The sequence below is a fragment of the Gadus macrocephalus genome, chromosome 9 (genome assembly GCF_031168955.1).
Source record: "Gadus macrocephalus chromosome 9, ASM3116895v1".
Classification (NCBI taxonomy): Eukaryota; Metazoa; Chordata; class Actinopteri; order Gadiformes; family Gadidae; genus Gadus; species Gadus macrocephalus.
The window spans coordinates 23,167,416-23,187,549 of NC_082390.1; the positions used below are offsets into that span (position 1 = coordinate 23,167,416).

General features: G+C 49.8%; 1 protein-coding gene across 4 annotated transcripts in view; it reads right to left on the reverse strand.

The window, feature by feature from the left end:
- Nucleotides 1-15,203: 15,203 nt before the first annotated feature.
- cpt1ab (carnitine palmitoyltransferase 1Ab (liver)) overlaps nucleotides 15,204-20,134 on the reverse strand; it is a 32,378-nt gene continuing 27,447 nt past the window's right edge. For all 4 annotated transcript variants that reach the window (XM_060061536.1, XM_060061533.1, XM_060061534.1 and 1 more), the window contains exons 16-19: nucleotides 19,523-19,675; nucleotides 18,399-18,512; nucleotides 17,558-17,650; nucleotides 15,204-16,917 (exon numbers count right to left, since the gene is read on the reverse strand). In XM_060061536.1, the coding sequence (XP_059917519.1) occupies nucleotides 16,831-16,917; nucleotides 17,558-17,650; nucleotides 18,399-18,512; nucleotides 19,523-19,675 (447 nt within the window). In that variant the 3' untranslated portion in view covers nucleotides 15,204-16,830. The remainder of the gene's footprint in view (nucleotides 16,918-17,557; nucleotides 17,651-18,398; nucleotides 18,513-19,522; nucleotides 19,676-20,134) is intronic.

Genomic DNA, 20,134 nt, shown 5'->3' on the forward strand with positions numbered 1-20,134 from the left:
GTAACAACGGTAACGGTAGCAGCTAGAAACGGATAAGGACTGTTCCAAACAAGTGGCGAGATATGTTTTTGGTTTCTTATTTTTATTTGTTCTCTTAAAGGTTACACACATAACCTAAGATACATGTTAAAAAAAACATCACAATCAATTGTCCACAGCATTGTGTTCAATAAAAAATATATAATAATAAAGATATAATAATTAAAAATATATGAAACCCCTCATCTTAATGGTCTCACCTAGCAGTTCCCGCCACTCCTCCTGCGTCCCGCCTAATCGGTTTGACAACATTGATTAAACATTGATCTAATGTTTGCAATTCAACCATTAAATCCCACCATAATACAATGTTGATTCAATGACATTTTTTCAACTTTCAATTCTTCAGTGGTTGGTTCACCATCACATTTTCAACCATAACCATAAATCAACCATTTCAATCAAAATTCCACGTTGAAATAACATTTTCTGCTATCTGGGAGCCTACTTAATCATTGCGTATAGTTAGGCCAATTCATATTCAAGGCTTGTATTTTGTAATAGATTGTTTTTTTAGATATCAACACCAAACCACTTCTGATGTGTTCATAAACTTGTTGTGCAGTTCCCACACCCTTTTTCTTTCAAGGAAAACCCTTTAAATGTTTTTTCAAAGGCAGAAGTAGTTAGTGCATATATTGCACTAATCAGTGTGTAGTTGATTGATATTTAAATCCATTGTTTTGTAATAGCTCACTTGTTTTTATAGATATCAACACCAAAGAACTTCTAATTTGTTCATGAACTCATTTTGGAGTTCCCACAACCCTTTATTTTCAAGAGAAACCTTTTAATATTTTTTTTAAAAGGCAAAAGTAGTCAGTGCATATATTGCATCCATATTTAAGGCATTTGTTTTTACCATATATATATTTTTTAAAAGTTAAAAGGTTTTTCTTTAAAAAAAAGGGGTTGTGGTAGTTCCACAATGAGTTCATGAACACTACTAGAAGAAGATGACTTCAGCAGAAAAACGGATCTCCCAAGCCGGTGGCAGCGGCTCGGGCGAGGCCGTGGACAAACGGCCCTTTTCAGGGCCACCTGAGAGCGCTCCTGGGGCTAGGTCCTTCTCAGGACTCCTATGCGCCTCCTTTCCCGCCTCCCTGGCACCGGGTGACGGGCACGTGGCGTGTTTTCGGTGCCTCGGCGCCGACCACGTCGCGGCTGCTATGGCGCCCTCCGTCTCCTGTGTCGCCTGCCGGGAGCTGCCTGAAGAGGGGATCCTCTCCAGGCATCTCTTCTTCTCCCCTGCAGTGGACCTGGCTGACGCCATCGACCTGTTCAGGGCCAGCCCTGACTATGACGATGGCGTCATCGACGCCGACGACGACGCCTCCATGGACGACGTCTTCGGCGACTCGGCATCCGGTTTTTCCCGCTCCCTGTTTTCAACCGCCACCGCAGTGCAACGTGAGAGACTGCGCCGGATGGCCGATCTCTTCGGGGAGATCATGGGTGAGGCGGCGGCCATCAAAGGGATTCCCATGCCGGCCCCGCCTCTCGCCCCCGTATCTGACGATATGCAGGGCGAGTGCTTTCGCACCCCATCTTCTTCCCGACGGGTTACCCAGTGCCCCTTGTTTCCGCCTGTGCAGCACTTGTTCACTGCTGCCGGTGGGAACCCTTTGACCCTGAAGGCCCCGGTGAAATCTTACACGGATTTCACCAACGTGGAGGGGTGGGCCGATACTCAGCCTCCCCTGGCAGCGCTTCTTTGTCCGGGCGCCGGACGGCGCCCTAACGAAAAGCCGCTGCCCCCCGACCGCCTCCAGAAGCAGATTGTCGGCCTAACGGACAGGGTGTTCGTTTGTGCCTCTCAATCCGCGGCGGCGGTCAACAACATCGCCCTGCTCTCCTCCGCCATGGTCTCCTTGTCGGCTGACAGGGAGGCCTACGGCCCGGAGGAAGCCGCGAGATGGCTGGCGGTTTCCCGCTTTTCCAGCGCCATCCTCCAGCTATGCCAGCCGATAGCCGTTTCGGCCGGCCGGCATATGGCGTGGGCAACCATGATACAGAGGGTCATATGGCTCTCCCACACTGCGGTGCCGGAACGGGAGCAGGCCAGCCTGGTCCAGGGTCCATTAGCGCTGGATGGCCTATTTGGTCCCCCGTTCTCCGAGGTTCTCGCGCACCAGCAGTCTGTCCGTGAGAATCGTTCCCGGTCCCACCAGCAGGCCGGGAGGAAGCGTGGTCCAGGCCGGTCCCAGCGTTCCAGGGGACCTCCTCCGAGCCCCGGTGCCGCAGCAACAGCCGCCGCCGCAGATGGGTAGAGCAGCGCCACGGACCGGGAAGTTCCAGAAGCTTGCTCCTACTTCTTCCTTCCCAAACAATAAAGAAAAAGTAAAGACCGTTCGGCCGAACGGCAGTACATGGTACCTAAAGAGCGATATTCCTTAGGCCACCTGCGTCCTACTGCGCCCTACTACGTGGTGCGTTCCTCCATATTGCCTCTTTCCCCCCCTCAGCCCGGTGGCTGTAGGGTGGCGGTCGGACGGCGTGTTCACATGGCCTCTGGTTCTCCTGCTTCTAAGAAGCGGCGTCCCTTGGAGCCTCGTGGACGGATCAGAGACTCGTTGCACGAGCCCGTGGATACGGCCGCTTGTACCGGTCTCCTGGTTCCCCACATTATCCCCTCTACCTCCCTTCAACAGTTTGTGGGAGGTGAGGAGACGGGTCCGCGCGCTGTGGCTACAGCCTGCGGACAGCGCATGCGCACAGGTGCGGCGGCCGGATGGCTCGCTCCCTGTTCAGCGGGCACGAGCGCGACTTCTAGACAGCTCGTTGTTTTTACAGCGGCTGGTTCTGGTACGTCTCCTACGCTCGCTGAGCCTCCTCCCTTTCATGGGAAGCCCCCCTTGGTTCACACGCAGTGTGGAGGCGGTAGGGGCCGAGGAATACGGGTTATTCCTGGACGGTCTTCCTCAGCTGTCGGCTCGCCCTCTCTCTGACCGCTATGCGTGTTGGCAAGAGCGGTGCGTTCTGCCATCGTGGTTGGACACCACGCTGAGATGGGGCCATCCCATACAGTCCCCCACCCTTTATGGGGTTGGTGGAGACCACGCTACGGGACCCGGCTGCGAGCACGGCTCTGGCAGCAGAGGTGGCACGTCTCTTGGTGAAGGGAGCCATCACTGTCGTTCCCCCCCACGAGTCTCACCTAGGGTTTTTATTCCCGCTACTCCCTGGTTTTCCAAGAAGTCAGGCGGAATGAGACCTATTCTGGATCTTCGCGTGTTCAACAGATTCGTTGCCACAAGGAAGTTCAGAATGCTCACTGTCGGAGCGTTGTTACGGTGTGTGAGAGAGGGCGATTGGTTCACATCCCTGGATCTCAAGGATGCTTACTTCCACCTCCCTGTTCGGCAGGCGCACAGGAAGTTTCTCCGCTTTGCCTTTATGGGGATGGCGTACGAGTACCAGTGTCTGCCGTTCGGCTACTCCCTGGCTCCGCGCACCTTCTCGAAGTGTGTGGAGACGGCGTTGGAACCGCTCAGGCGTCAGGGAAAGAGGATTCTCTTCTACCTAGACAACCTGCTTATTCTGAGCAACTCAGAAGAGACCTCGAGAAGGGACACCATGTTGGTGATAAACCATCTCTCTTTCCTGGGTTTTGCCATCAACTGGGAGAAGAGCTCCCCGCTCCCCAGCCGGCAGACAGTCTACTTGGGGCTTTGCCTAGACTCAGCCACCATGACTGCGATGCTTTCGCCTCCTCGGCGAGACGCCATCCTGTCAGCGCTCTCCCGTTTTCGCGTTCACAGAAACGTGACCGCACTGTCCACCATGTGCCTGTTAGGGCTGATGGCAGCTGCCCACCCCGTGGTCCCCCTGGGTCTGCTTTTTATGCGCAGACTCCAGCGGTGGTTTGCTCGCCGACGGTTGGAGCCCAGGCGACACAAGCTCAGGGTGCTCCTCGTTCCCCCTTCGGTGTCGCCAGACCCCGAATATTGGAAAATAGTCGAGCTCTGGCTTTGGGCTCATCAATATCTCCTCAATCTGAGAGCCCTGCATATCGCGGGCGCCCAGAACTTTGGGGCGGACCTCATGTCTCGAGGCGGACCCGCCGAGACGAGTGGCGGTTACATCCTGACATTGTCAGACTGATCTGGCAGAGGTTCCGGACGGCGCAGGTGGACCTCTTCGCGTCCAGGGAGAACACGCACTGCAGGAGGTGGTTCTCCCTCAGCCCTCGGGATCTTCCCCCGTTGGGGGTAGATGCGTTGGCACACACACCTTGGCCGCGGGCTCTCTTGTATGCGTTTCCCCCGCTCCAGCTGATCCTTCCTCTTCTGGAACGGGTCAGACAGGAGAGACTGTCCCTGAATTAGTGGACCCGGAGAACCGTTCAGCTCTGTGGTTTCCAGAGCTGGCCGCGCTCTTGCGGTCGGCGCCGTGGCCAGTACAGTTCAGGCCGGATGCGCTTTCACAGGCCCACGGGACGATGCACCACCCGCCCGATGTCTCGGGACGGCTGTTGGTTTGCCTCCTGAGAGGTTGATCCTGCAGGGCAAAGGTTTGCCTGAGACGGTTATCAACACTATTCAGAGTGGTGCGCCTTTTCTATTTGGTGTGAGAGGAACCACGCTGTCCCATCTCAATGCGAGGTGGGAAGCGTGCTTTCGTTTCTGCAAAACTTATTGGAAAAAGGTTTGGCCTTCTCCACTATCAAGGTCTATGCGGCAGCCATTTCGGCTGGCCATGCAGGCTGTGATGTTGGACCGATCTTCAGCCATCCACTGGTCAAGAGATTCTTGCGTGGGGCTAGACGGGTTAGGCCTGTTTCACGCGTGCTTACACCACGCTGGGATCTCCCCACCGTGTTGCGCGGATTGTCCAGGGATCCTTTCGAGCCTCTTTCTCAGGCCCCTTTGGATGCCCTGTCCTTTAAGACGGCGCTCTTGTTGGCCTTGGTTTCTGCCAAGCGGGCCGGTGAGCTAACCGCTCTGTCTGACAGCCCGAGTTGCTTGTTGCTAAACGAGGACAGCTCCTTCGCGTTGCTCAGACCTAATCCTGCGTTCCTCCCGAAGAACATTAATAGTTATTTTCGGTCTAGGGATATTGTGCTTGAGGCTTTTCACCCCCCGCCTCATTCTAGTGAGGCGGAGGCGGAGTTGCATCTCCTGTGCCCGGTTCGGGCATATGTACGTGAATCGCTCAGCCGCGTTCCGCTCCACACAACAGTTGTTTGTGTGTTGTGTGTTATAGCGACGCTAGCAGGGGCCGCGCTCTCTCTAAGCAGCTTTTCTCGCTGGGTATGTGAGGGTGTTTGCTTAGCCTACTCTCGGCAGGGCTTGGCGCCACCGTTGGGCGTTAAAGCTCACTCCACACGGAGCGTGGCCGCTTCAACGGCTCTACTCAAGGGCGTTTCGGTGGAAGACATCTGCGCGGCTGCGTCTTGGTCTTCCCCCGGCCCCTTTGTCAGTTTTTACATGTTAGACATGTCCAGGGGCTCACTCGGCAACTCTGTGCTGGAGTCCGGGACCCCTTTTACGGCTTAACCCATTGGCGCCGGATGCTGCGTCGCGCAACATTGCCCCTCCTGCCGGGATCTGCGTAGCGCAACATTAGCTCCTCTACCGGCTGCTGCGTGGCGCAGCATTTTGTACACGTGATTGTTTTCATGACGAATTCAGCAAATAACTCACTCTGGTTGGTTAAAATAAACATGAGGTGGGTCTTAAGGCTTTGGTAAAGATCTGGTGACCACCAAAATGCACTTTGGTTGGCTGAAAATCACGTCAATCAATCAGATATACACGTGATTTTCTATCTTTGTTTTTAGCGATACGGCTAGCTGGCGACCGAGAAGTAGCAATGAACATGGAGGATTTTGATAGCGATGGCAGTGATATTGACATAGAATTCAAGGGATTTGAGTCTGAGAGCGAGGACGAGAATGATTTTGTGCCGGTTGATCCACTGGATCGGGCACAGGAGTGGGAATTTTTGGACACCGAAGGAGAGGAGGAGGATGACTTTCGGGGGATTCCAGGTGGACTGGAGAACCGGTAATTACCAGCCTCGGAAAACAAAGACATTCTCTCGCACACCGGGGGTGAAACAAACGATCCCCTTGGATGCTAGCCCACTCGATGTGTTTTCCAGGATCTTTACCGATCCTGGAAAACAGGACGATCTTTACCGATCCCTATCAGTCGGTACGAGCTCAGACCCCCCCGACCTCAAAGTGGACCGCGGTCTCGAAAACAGAAATGAAAACATTCCTCGGGCTGTGTCTTTGCTTTGGAATTTTAAAGCTACCAGCACGCCGCGATTACTGGAGGCAGACTAACGTCCCCAGGGCAATGTCAAGGGACCGTTTCGACATGATCTGGAGGTAATTATTTATTTTTTCTTTTCTTGTGCTCTCTTCCGAGTTCCATTCTCTTCTCTTAGAAAACGGAATGGCCAGTAATGATAGTGGTGCTATAGCAATTACTAATGGTGATGAGTGTTGATAATGAATAAATACAATAATGTTAGTTATAAATACAATAATGGAATAATGAATAAATAGCGTAATAAATAGTAATACAATTATGAATAAATATAAATACTATAAATAACATAATACAAATAAACACAATGATGGAAATAAATGTCAGGCTCAAATTCTTTGTCATATATGCATTTTCAGATATCTACATCTAGAAGATAACTTGGACCCTGCCTTGGATAAATCCGATAAGCTGTGGAAGATCCGGCGGTTCATGGACCTCCTCTTGCATCAGTTCCAGGCCCTCTATGAGGTCAATGGGTTTGTGAGCGTGGATGAGTCCATGGTAAAATACAAGGGACGCCTTGCCTTCCGGCAGTACCTCCCCATGAAGCCGGTGAAGTGGGTGATAAAGGTGTGGGTCATGGCAGAGAGCAATACAGGCTACGTAAACAATTTTCAAGTTTACACAGGGGCCATTGCAGGCAAGACCGAGACAGGCCTGGCTTACCGGATTGTGTCAGACCTGGCTAAACCGTATATTGGGTCAAACTTGTGTGTTTACATGGACAACTTTTACACCAGCGTGAAGTTGTTGCTGGATCTGCAGGTCAGGGGTGTGCAAGCGTGTGGCACGGTGCGTGCCGGGAGGAAGGACCTCCCTAAAAACAAGGAGCTGACTAAATAAGCTGGTCTAAACAAACACCAATTCAATGTGGCACAGCAGTGCAATGTCCCTCTGCACCGCGAGTGCTTCACGTACCACGTTGGTCGCGAGACCAGTTTCACCAGTTCCACCTCAGGACTTTCCCATGGGTTGGAACTGTGGTTCTGACCTTTACAATACTTTGGTAAAAATGTTATTGGTTGTATTTTATATCATTGATTTATACTGTTTTTTCTTCTTAATCTTGTTTTGAGAATGTTTTTAAAATGTTGCTGTTATGGTTGTGCTCAGGGAGCATGTCTTAATAAAACCTGTAATTCTTACCTTTACAATGCTTTTTATTTCATGTTTCTAGGTGCTCCAGAGGCTTAGATATTAAGGTTTATGTAGACGTTGACAATTCTTACTATTTCCTCAGAAAACCCTCAGGAAATGAGGTTCGTTGACAATTCTTACTATTTCCTCAGAAAACCCTCAGGAAATGAATTCCGGATGACCGTGCTTTAGCACTGGATGTTCCATCTCACGCATGCGCAGGTCGAGTAATTATACCAAAAAAGTCACCTGTGACACCTGGGTGACCCGAGAAAGTCTATATATTCCGGAGTAACCCGAGGATCTGTTCCAACTGGATCTTCTCGCGGAATCTGAGAAGTCTGAGTGACAGAGAACTCTGGCGGTCATCCGGAATTCATAGAACCGTAGGTACATACGTAACTATCGTTCTATTTCATTCCTACTGACCGCCAGAGGCGGTGCTTTAGCACTGGATGACTAATACCAAAAAGGTCACGAAGAGTGCTCACTTCAATCAAGGGCTCGAAGCCGCCGACAAGACAGCCGTCCCCACAGGATGAGGAGCAGCGACATTAACCCTGTAGTATCGGGCAAACGTACATGATGAGGACCATGTAGCCGCGGAGCAAATGTCCTGAAGTGGAACCCCCTTCAAGGCAGCCCATGATGTAGCCATACTCCTGGTAGAGTGGCACTTTATGGCCAAGGGCATAGGGAGCCCCTGTGCCCTATAGACATTCAAGACCACATCCACAACCCAGTGGGAGAGTCTCTGTTTCGACAGGGCAGCCCCCTTCCTGCAGCCCCCGTAACATACAAAGAGGTTATCTGTCTTACGCAAGCTGGTTGTCGCTTCAACATATGCCCTAAGCGCCCGCACCGGGACACAACAGGTCTGACACTCTTTCTGCACCCCCTGGAGAGCCTGGGGGATTGAAAGCAGCCAACTCGATTGATTGGTTTACATGATGGGGAGACAATCGTTTGGGTAGGAAGGATGGGTTCGGCCAGAGCACCACTCCTGACCCATCTGCGTGCCAGCGCAAACACGCATGGCTCACTGACAAGGCATGGAGTTCACCGACCCGTTTTGCAGTCGCAATGGCAAGGAGAAATGCCGTCTTCATGGACAGCCGCGTCAGGTCTGCCTGACTTAGTGGCTCAAATGGGGGTAGACATAAGGACCTCAGAGCTACTTGCAGGTCCCATGATGGTGCCCTCAGGGATCGCGCCGGTTGAAGCCTCTGGGCCCCCTTCAGAAACTGCCTGATTAGGTAGTGGGACCCTACCGTCTGGTTATCCACCCTTGCGTGTGTGGCCGAGATCGCGGCCATATAAACGTGCAGGGTAGACGCAGCTCTTCTGTTGTCCAACACAGACTGCAGAAAGTGTAGTATCACTACCACTGAGCAAGTCTCCGGGACTTCTCCCCGCGCCATGCACCACTGTGAAAACAACTTCCACCTGTTTGCATAGAGCAACCTAGTGGGGGGTGCCCTTGAACTAAAAATGGTACGGACCACTGACTGGTCGCAAGACGTCAGCAGTGGGTCCTGGCTCTCAGGGGCCATACGCACAGCCGCAGGCACCCTGGATTCGTGTGCCATATGCGTCCGCCTACCTGAGACAGAAGGTCCTGTCTCTCTGGGAGGCACCAAGGCTCTCCGTTGAGGAGTTTCAGTAATGGTGGGAACCATGGCCTTCCTGGCCAATGTGGAGCCACCAGAAGTAGGCTGTGACTGCCACGCTGGACCCTGTCCAGCGTTGCCAGTAAAAGGGGAATTGGAAGAAATGCATAAAGCAGGCTGTCTGGCCAAGCATGAGCCAGAGCGTCCTGCCCTAGGGGACTGGTCCTCTCCATCAAGGAGAACCAAAGGGGACAGTGGGTGGTCTCTTCGGAAGCAAAGAGATCCGCCACTGCCCTGCCATACCTGTCCCAAATCATCCCCACCACCTCCGGATGGAGTCTCCACTCTCCGGGGGGTGGCCCTTGGCGAGAGAGAAGGTCTGCCGCTGTGTTCTGGACACCTGGAACATGGAGAGCCCTCAGGCTTAGAAAATGGGGGAACGCCCACGGAAGGAGCCTTTGCGTGACCCGCAGGCTCTGCCTCGATCTGGTGCCGCCCTAATGGTTGACGTGGTAGACTGTGGAGGTGTTGTCTGTCCGGACAAGAACATGTCGGTCCCTCAGAACTGGAAGGAAGTGCCTGAGAGCACACCAAGAACACCGCAAGGAGTTCCAGCACATTTATATGCTCCAGTCTCTGCTGGGCAGCCCCAGCCAGAAAGGGAGGCGTCCGTCTCCACAACCTCCCGCCGGGAAGCTATCCTCCCTAAGGGCGACCCCGCAATCAGGTATGCCCTCTCTCTCCAGGGTCTGAGGGCCCGAAGGCACCGCCCAGACACCCTGACCATCCTGTGTCTCTGGCACTTGGGGTCCAAGTGGAGACCATTCACCCAGACCTGAAGGGGACGCAACTCCAGAAGGCCTAGTGGGACCACCATGGATGCGAGGTCAGCATACCTATCAGTCGAAGGAAGAGGCTGTATTCCAGCAACTTCCCCCTCCTGAAGCGCTGTAGCAGCTGCAAAATGGCAGCTACGCGCTTTGGAGAGAGGCAGGCTCGCATGGCCACCGAGTCGAGCACCAGCCCCAGATAGCTCAAAACCTGACATGGTGTAAGGTTGCTCTTGGCAAAGTTGACCATGAGGCCAAGCCGGTCCACATGGCTGAGGAGCATGGTTGTGTCCCTGACCGCCTGCTCCCAAGTTGGGGAAATGACCAACCAGTCGTCCAGGTATGGCATTATCGCCTGTGACGTTGGGTAATAGGGACGTGAAAGTAAGCGTCTTTCAGGTCTATTAATACGAACCAGTCCCCCTGAGCGATAGCCTGGAGGACGTCCGCAACACGCAGCATGTGGAAGGGAAGAACCTTGAGGAACTGGAATTGGAGTGTGTACCCGTTGGATAGCGTGGACACTATCCAAGGGTCTGTGGTCTGCTCTTGCCAGTAGCTCAGGTGCTGCTGAGAAAAGTGTCCGACGACCAGCCCTTGGACTTCAGTACCTACCCCCCCTGCCCCTAGGGGCCCTCGGAGGGCGACGGTTGGGCGCCAAACCTCTTGGCGCCTGAAATGCCACCCGTGGCGCAGAGCTACGGCGCTGGTCAGCCCATGCTGAGAAGTGCTGGCCCCTCGATTGTCCACCTGAACGTGGTTGAGAGCTATTGGCACAGGGTAACGCAGAGGCCCCCGGCCTAAAATAAACCAGAGGTGCACGTCGTAAGCTAGCAAACTGCTGGCCAACCTGGCCAACCTGTACACTTCGCTCCAGGGCCTGAAGAGCAGCTGGCCCAAACGTCTGGCCTGGGACCACTGGAAGAGAACGGAGGGTCCGTCGACACACCTCCGACAGGGGTGACTGCGCCAGCCAAACCTGGCGGCGCGCCAACGTAACAGTTGACATTAACCTGCCTAGCTCCCTAGTCATGTACGCAAAAGTTTGCAGTGAAGCATCACTGAGGGTCTGTGCTGAAGGATCAGCACCTGACCCCCGTATAGTCTAAGACAGCGCCAGAACGATGTGAGAAAGCGAATTCCCAAGACGTCCCACACGGGCAGCAATGTTGTAACTCCTGATAAGGAGGTCATCTGTAATCCGGCACTGGGGCCGAGGGAAGCGCGCATCGGTTCTCAGAGCCTCGTCCGGGGAGACAACCAGGGACGCTATAGCAGGCTCAATCGGAGCTAACCGGTCCAAGTCAAAAGAATCAGCAATGGCCATAGTTGCCAGAACTCTGCTATCACTAGTGTGCTGGGAGAGAGCCCTTGAATCTGGCCAGCATCTATGAAGCTCTGCAATGTACGGCTCCGAGGGGGGCAAAGAGAAAACGGAAGGTTGAGCGGCCTGTGGAAAAAAGGCGTTCACAGGTGCAGATGAAACAGGAGCTTCATCCAACCCCAGTCTTGCCAGGGCCATTCGCACGGCTGGTCTAACAGTGTCGCGTCCGGACACTGACCCTTTAGCCGAGCCGCCCAGAGACCCTTGAGAGAACGCCTGAGAGGCCAGGGACGCTTGCTCTTCCTCCTCTGTAAAGAGGCTACAGGACGCAGCTGTAGACAGCATGTCATCCTCTGTATAAGTGGGTTGCGCAGCCGCAGGAGCCACGGCTGGTACACCCTGAGCTGGTTGGAGGTTCTGTAGGAGGGCTTTAATCTGAGCAACCTCATCCGAAAGCGTATCCACTTGGTTCGCCAAGTTTTTGACCTTACGGGACTTCCCGGGGTGTCCCCCAGCTGCCGAGGCACGGCGCCTGATGCCACTAGGACCAAGACCCGAAGGGGGCAACCCTGGTCTGCCCTCCACCTCAGCCAACCTATCTAGCCTCAGTGCATGAGGCATGAAACTACAGTTCATGCACGGGTTATCTGACACTGCTTCCCTCAGGTGTTCAACCCCGAGACACGCAGGGCACTGGTCATGGCCATCCTCCGCCTGCAGGGAGGCCATGCAGGCGACACAATTATGGGCGCTTAGCATGTCGGCAAATTAATTGCAAGCAAATTAATCAGTAGGCTAGGCAATCAAGCTTTAGGCGAGAGCACCCGAGCAACGACGCGACACCCCGACAATAACAGTGACGGCAAGCTACAGGCGAGAGCACCCAAGCGACGCGACAATAACAGTGACGGCGAGCCTTGGAAACCCAAGCAGCCCACTGGAGAGCAAATGAACACAGGCTAGGCAATCGAGCTTTAGGCGAGAGCACCCGAGCAACGACGCGACAGCCCGACAATAACAGTGATGGCAGGCTACAGGCGAGAGCACCCAAGCGACGTGACACCCCGACAATAACAGTGACGGCGAGCCTTGGAAACCCAAGCAACCCACTGGAGAGCAAATTAACACAGGCTAGGCAATCGAGCTTTAGGCGAGAGCACCCGAGCAACGACGCGACACCCCGACAATAACAGTGAAGGCGAGCCTTGGAAACCCAAGCAGCCCACTGGAGAGCAAATTAACACAGGCTAGGCAATCAAGCTACAGGCGAGAGCACCCGAGCAATGACGCGACACCCCGGCAACAACACAGTGACGGCGAGCCTTGGTAATCCAAGCAGCCCACCGGAGAGCAATCAGCGCACGCTAGGCAATCAAGCTACAGGCGAGAGCACCCGAGCAACAATGCGCCAGACAATACAGTGACGGCACCAGGAAGATACAGTGACGGCTTTTGGAAACCCAAGCCACTCACTGGCGATCAAATCAAAGAACGCAACTGGCTAAATAAATAGTGACTGCGGCTTGGACCCCAAGCCGCGCACTGGCGCATACAAATGAGCAACCGGGCTTAGGCAAACGCACACGAGAAACGGTGCGAGACCGAAAGAATAACACAGCGACTGAAAACTAGCCGCCAATTAATGCTCTAAGCAAATTAATGCAACGGGTAGAAAGGTGAAATCAGCTGCCGCGCTAGCCAACGGCTAGTCGGCGACGCGTAGCCTACACACTTTACTCACCCCTGCCGAAATCAAACAAATTGCAAGTCGCAGCCCTTGGTGGACGAAGTCAAATCGAGGCACCAACCCTTGGGTTACAAGGCTACTTGCGACAAGCTAATATGGTATCTCTTACAACAAACAATGTTTGTGTGTCCTGCTAGTACGCTACCGCGAGAAAATAGAAGGAACAGATCCTCGGGTGACTCCGGAATATATAGACTTTCTCGGGTCACCCAGGTGTCACAGGTGACTTTTTTGGTATAATTACTCGACCTGCGCATGCGCGAGATGGAACATCCAGTGCTAAAGCATCGCCTCTGGCGGTCAGTAGGAATGAAATAGAACGGCCGAGAGAGACACCTTATTGGAGAGCCGGATTCCGTAGCTTCGCCCCCGGTGGTAGCGGCGGACCTAATGGAAACCATGTTGCTCTGGTTTTTCTTTTCCTTTTCATGGGTTCCATGAAGCACGGATTTGAGCCGGAGTCTTTACAGACTCACTTTTTTCTCCCTTGATCATTGCCTTGCTTGATCTAGGAGGAATTCGTTTTTTATTAAGCTGTTGTGTTTTACACTTCCTTGGCTTTTTTTAGTCTTAATGTGCTCTGGTGACTTAGGTCGTTTTGACCGGGGTCCAGCAGGAGTACATTGATCGGGCTCTGCTCGCAGCTTCACCTTAGCCCATAAGGCGAAGCCTAGACGGCGTAGCCTACATGAAATAGAACGATAGTTATGTTATTATAACTCTAGTTCTATGATTGTAGGCTTAGCCGTCTAGTTTCCCACCTGCTGTACCCTCCAAATGCTGAAAGAAAAGCGTGGAGGATGAGCGACAGTATATAACGCGTTATATAGACACGATACCGTGGGGAAATGTGGGCGGCGCCCACGCTGATTGTTGCATAGTTTGAATTTTCAGGGACAAGCCCATAAGGCGAAGCCTAGACGGCTACGCCTACAATTATAGAACTAGAGTTATAATAACATAACTATCGTTTCTTTGATCTTTCGCCAGACTCGCTGATTTTGGTGAGTTGATCAAGCTTGTGAAATGTCAGTGTCGGTTTTCGTGACGCTATTACAGATTCAACCCCGGAAAATTGACGAATGTCGAATATAAATCCTATTTCACCCCGGTGATTTACAATCGTGTCCATAAACTAAATTTAGGGAATATCAATGTGTACATAAATGTTGTAAAATGTAGATATTTCTGTTAATTGTAAACCAAATACTGGGGTCACATAGTTGAACAAAAACACTCGATGTGTAAATCCGTGTGCATGGTTTTGTTAATCCATTCCCTCGTATTCCCAATCGTTGCTCATGGATATGGTTCATTCTACGGATTAGGCATTCACCATGAGGCATTTGGACGGCTTCCTGGTCCTACCCACGCCTCAAGCAATGAGGAGAAGATATATTCAAGATAATGCAAACATAGTGTTCATCATCATTAAAAGAACTTCCAATTAACAGAGATATCTACATATTCCAACATTCATGATATTCAGCGATATTCTCTCAGTTTAGTTTATGGACTTTTGTAAATCAGCAGTTAGGCTCCAACATGATTGTAATGCCAACCTAACAGTACAGTCAAATGTGAAAAGATAAACCCTATTCAGTCATTCATACTGTATAAATGATAACCTCTACATTATAAGAACGTTGCAACAAAGGATAATTGTATGAATTCAATAACTTTTAACTTTCAAAAAAATTCACAAAATGTTTCCCTTTTCTCCACTACAAATAAGTGTATCGTTTTTTTTTGTTGCCTTTTCTGGAAATATTTAAGACGACCGGGAGTTGGAAATTGCTGTGCTATATGACCCAACCCTGCTGTAGGCCTACTGCACTAGTATTTTTAGTGGGATTTGAAAGAAGTCCTCACATGACAATAGACAGTATAGGTAGTACTTATAATAGTAATAATGGCTGTAAATGTCCATAAGATTAATAGTAATTAAACTGATAAATTGTAAGGATAACTTTCATGTATAACATTTCAGATTGCCTGCCCTGATTTGACGAGTGTCGAAGCCTCTGCAATAGAAAGCAGGCACCTCTGCGCAGCTTGTGAATATTGGTTTAATAATAGTGTATTATTGTTTTTCTAAAAGATAGTTTGTTTTGGGTTACTGTTTTTTGGGGGAATGCCTGTCATATCTTTCAAGATTCAAAGGGCTTGAATGGCATGGGAAAAAGAGAATTCACCCACATGCACACATGAATACAAAAGATATTGACCAGGTGATAGTTGTTTACATTCACTTTTATTGTGTTAAAACTTGTTTTGGTATATCCGCTGCTCGTATTTTTGACACAAAGTTTGACACCAACTTACAGCTCCCTCTGTGACATCATGCAGCAGGTTTTATAACCAGGTCTACAGAACGCAGGCCGTTAAGCTACACCACATTTTCTAGGTCTGCATCAACAAAACCTCTGCTCTGTTAAAAAGGAATCATAAAACATTTTGTCCTTAGTCATTTCGGCAAACATCAAATATTAACTTAGTGCTCATCCTTAGCTGGACAGTAAATAAATCCGGACTAAATGACTTGCAGGGCGGGAGAATCAAAAGCTAAACATTGATAATAAATAAATAAACATGAACAGGAAATAGGTTTGCATTGCCACCCGTACCCAAAGTACATCTTGACTGTCGTTCCTCTGTATTTACATCTTCACCGCAGCACAACAACGATGCTAGACGGCAACATGGTAACCAAGGCGACTACTACAACACCACAACGCTGTCCCAGAAGTGTTTTCAGACACCGCAGGTCCAACACGGGTCGCGTGCTGGGCTGAGACGGGTCGAAGCGTGACGCCAGCTGAACGCCGAATCTGGGGGCAAGGTGTGGCAGTGCGGGTTCACTCTGAGATCATGGGCCGCTGCTAGTGAGGGGCCTAACCCAGGGCACATGAACCCTCTGCTGAACTCACCACCCACCGTGTGCAAATGAGAACAAAAAGCCACCAGCCCGTGTTTGACCCAACGTGGGAAAACATCACTCTACCCTATAAATGCCTGCCCCCGGACAGAGCAGAGCAACGTGAGCCGGACCACTAGGTCTGCTTAATGTACATGCGGACGTGGGTAATAGTCGTGCACTGCTACAACCAGGGCTCGGTGAGAATGCTAGGCCAAGTGAATAAAAACCTGAGCATGAAAATTATGAATCAAAAACAGAACAGATGTGATCCGATGACGCCACACAATGCTCGCAGCTACCAAAGAAGAAACAAAAGTGTTACATACAATCGTCAGAAAGGCAATGGAGGAGATATTGTTCCTCAACTGAATTTGCTGTTGAGATTGAACTATGGAGGCCTTTTATCCCGATCCCTAAACAACAGGAGTGATCCTACGCGAGGAGAGGACAGCCAAAACAATGAGACAAAACCTTCAACACCAGCGCTGGACGGGCATCCAGCTACAATGGTCCACCGGAACTATTGCACCAACTCAACCTCCTATAAACGTACGGACGACTCCTGGTGATGCAGACTGGGTCTTTACGCTGCAGAACCCTCTCTTCCTACTGATCGTGTTCTTGAGTGGCTCTGTAAGGCACCGTGCAGACAGGCCAGCACGGACACAGACGCTCCCTGCACAAGCAGTCCACTAGAACCGTGTCGACGTTCACGAGCGCACACTCGCGCATACACACACACACACAAAACCAATCACAAAATAATCAATAATCTATCAAAATAGAACCCAAAACATGTGAAAGAAAAATCTTCCCACAATTCTTTCAACATCGATTAGAAATAAAATCCTACTGCAATTTCTTATTTTTCCTCTCTCTGTACAAGTGTCATGGATAATCTGCATTTACAAAACTTTCTGATGTGATTCACTTGGTGGGAAATCACTTGTTGGACTTCTTATCCAGTTGGAAGAGAGCCAGAATGTCCAACATGGCCTGTCTGATGTTGCCTCCAAAACGGTGGGAGTCCTAGACGAGAGCGAGAGAGTAGATGGACACACACACACACACACACACACACACACACACACACACACACACACACACACACACACACACACACACACACACACACACACACACACACACACACACACACACACACACACACACACACACAATTTTCCAGTACAATGAACACAACAAGTGGATACAATAAATAAAATAATTGGCTGAAAAAGGCTAAAAACAAGATTCCAACTAGGGATGCACCGAATATTCGGCCACCGAACATGTTCGGCCGAAAATGGCCCAAAACATAATGTTTGTTTTCGGCCGAAGGAGTAAAAAGGCACATTGTTCTTAAATTTTTCCTATAAGGTCTGCTGGAATGTTAGAAAACGTTCAGTATTAAATAAATATTTTTTATCAAATTTGTAATTGATTTTTTTTTATTGAAAAGCAAGACAAAAAAGTTTATAAAGGACATTTAATTGTTTGATTTATGCAATGGTGAAAAATTAAAGCAAAATGAATGAAAAACAGTAAAAGACACATTCGGTATTCGGTTTTGGCTGTCGGCCAACTGTTTCAGTATATTCGGTTTCGGGCAAGAGTTTTCATTTTGGTGCATCCCTAATTCAAACTCAACAAAAGCCGGCCCACTTACAGTTTCTGGGCTGGAGTGCTTGCTGGAGATGTGGAAGTTGATGAGGTTCTCACCAACAATGATGTAAGACACACCATAGCCATCGTCAGCCACCTAACATGTGCAGACAGACAGGTGGGAAAGAAGCGTCAGTTGACAGTTTTGTCAACTTTAACATAAAGGACAATGAGGTCAACCAACCTTCCTACTATAGGGTTCAGGGAAAGCCAATCACTTTTAAAACAAGTAAAACGCATTCAGAGAGTAGATGGTAATGAAATACACAGATAACAATCTATTGAGTGGTATAACAGACATGTATACATTGACACTGTATTGACCTTTAGATCCTACTTGAAAGACACAACCATATTGGAGAGGCAGAGACTGGCCTGTAAACATTTACATTGAGTAGTACTATGTAGTAGGGCTGCACAATATATCTAATTTTTATCGCGATGACGATATTGGCGTCCCACGATGACACGTAGTGTTCTCGCGATATCTTTTTTTTTTTAAATAATGCATCCGCAAAAAAAAGAAAAACAAAAAAGAAACAAGCCCCGCCCATGCAGTATACGCTCTACCTCTGCTGCAAAGCAAACCAAGCGCTCCCTGTACACCTGTCTGCGACTGCGTGAGTCCATCCTGCACACAGCGGCCCAAAGCCTGAAAGGGGGGGGGGGAGGCGTGGCCTGAAGGCAATTTGCCGCTGAGCACAGTGTGTGGCTCCTACCACTAGGGGGTGGGAGAAATTCTAAAGATATCAATATTGATCAAAATAATCGTGATAATCAATTTGGCAATAATCGTGCAGCCCTACTATGTAGTACTACGTGTCTAAGTGTACAGAGCTACTTACTGGGCCGAATCCTCCCCCAGAAGACACGTACTCCGGGTGTCTGACGAGGTCGAACAGTTCCACCTGCTGCAGGGGGGTCTGGCTGGTGGACAGCCTCCATGGCTCGGACAGCACCTGGAGGGGAAACACACACACACACACACACACACACACACACAGGAGATGTATTGTAACCTGACATCTCCAGACCAATTCGCTAATGAATATTAGCCTGGATCCTCATTTTATCCTCGCTTAATTTTAGGTTTCCAAAGGGCCAGAATGCCTCTGGTTGCATTTGGATAGACCAACAACCAATCAGAGCAATGCAACGTGTGACACATTACAAGATGGCGTCATTGGATGTTTTGTTGGTGATACTCACATCGAGAGGACTCGAAAGCTGTATTGTTATAAAATACTTAATCAACGTAAATATACCATAACCTAATTGCTAATGAAAACTTTGTTTTGCCACTCGCATGAGAAATCGCTAGTCATAGTTTCGAACACAACAATGTATCCCCATACTGACACATCACTTCACAAACTAAACAATGACTGAAGGACCATTGCTACCGACATAATAACACACATCCAACAATCCTATGCTTTCAAAATGGAAGAGGTTATGGCTGTGTCACGTTGTGACGTACACGTCATATTCAAAAAGGAGAACCCCTCACCCCACCTCACAAAAACACATTCAGGGCTGTTGACTGTAATCGCCCATTCAATTCAGTTTCGGGTTGGTCTCCACTTTAAATAAATCTGTACCCATCATGTGTCTAAGTTGGACATCTGACCACCTGGGGGTGCCACTAATACTGGTCATGACGACGTAGCCCTGACAAATCACAGACTTTATACTGTGATAGTTCTATATAATTATTACTATAATTATCCTTCATACCCATAACTGCTATATGTCCGATTTAATCAATTACATAAAAAATTAAATAATGAAATGTGCCACACATTGTGTCGTTGTACGATGCGTTGGGATAACTTCAAACCTCTCTCTGACATTATCAATCGCTGCCTAGACGAAGCTCCACGCGGAACTGGCAAGAACACTTGTAACGTCATATGGTTATCCCAATGATTTTGGGTTCCGTGGCAGTTTTCAGCCCCCCAGCTCTCACCTCCTTCAGGAAGGCGGACTCCTCCCCGAGGTACTTGGACACCACGTAGAGGCAAAAGAGGTGGCGGTCGATGCCCATCCCGGTCATGGCCAGGCGGTACAAGCTCTGGTGCTTCTCTGCTGCGTCCTTCAGTAGCTTCAGACACTCCTCTCTCTGAGGAACATGAGGTTCACATGGAACGCGTTAGATAGCACAGGGGTTTGACAGGAAGTATTTAATTAGTCAAAGTATTTGAAAGATTTTTTATTTGATAGAAGGATAAGGTAGATATTGGATATGCTTGAGGAAGTATTTGTTGAAGAAAGGATTAGGCAGCAGTAGTATTATATGACTTACATGAGCTTTTAGACCTTAGATAGAGTTAGTATCAGCTGTATTATCTACAGTGTCGCATAATGTTGCAATGCCTTCGGATAAAAATAACTAAATAGAGTACTTTAGCATTACCAAAAATTAAACCCCCTTGTGCATTCACTTGATACAAGTGTTCACCACCACTCACCTATCTGTATATAATTAATATTCCAGGCTGATTAACAAATTCAAAATCTGTCTTTTAAGAACCGTTTGACTGACATTGATATATTCAATGTCCCACTCTGCCCTGAGTAT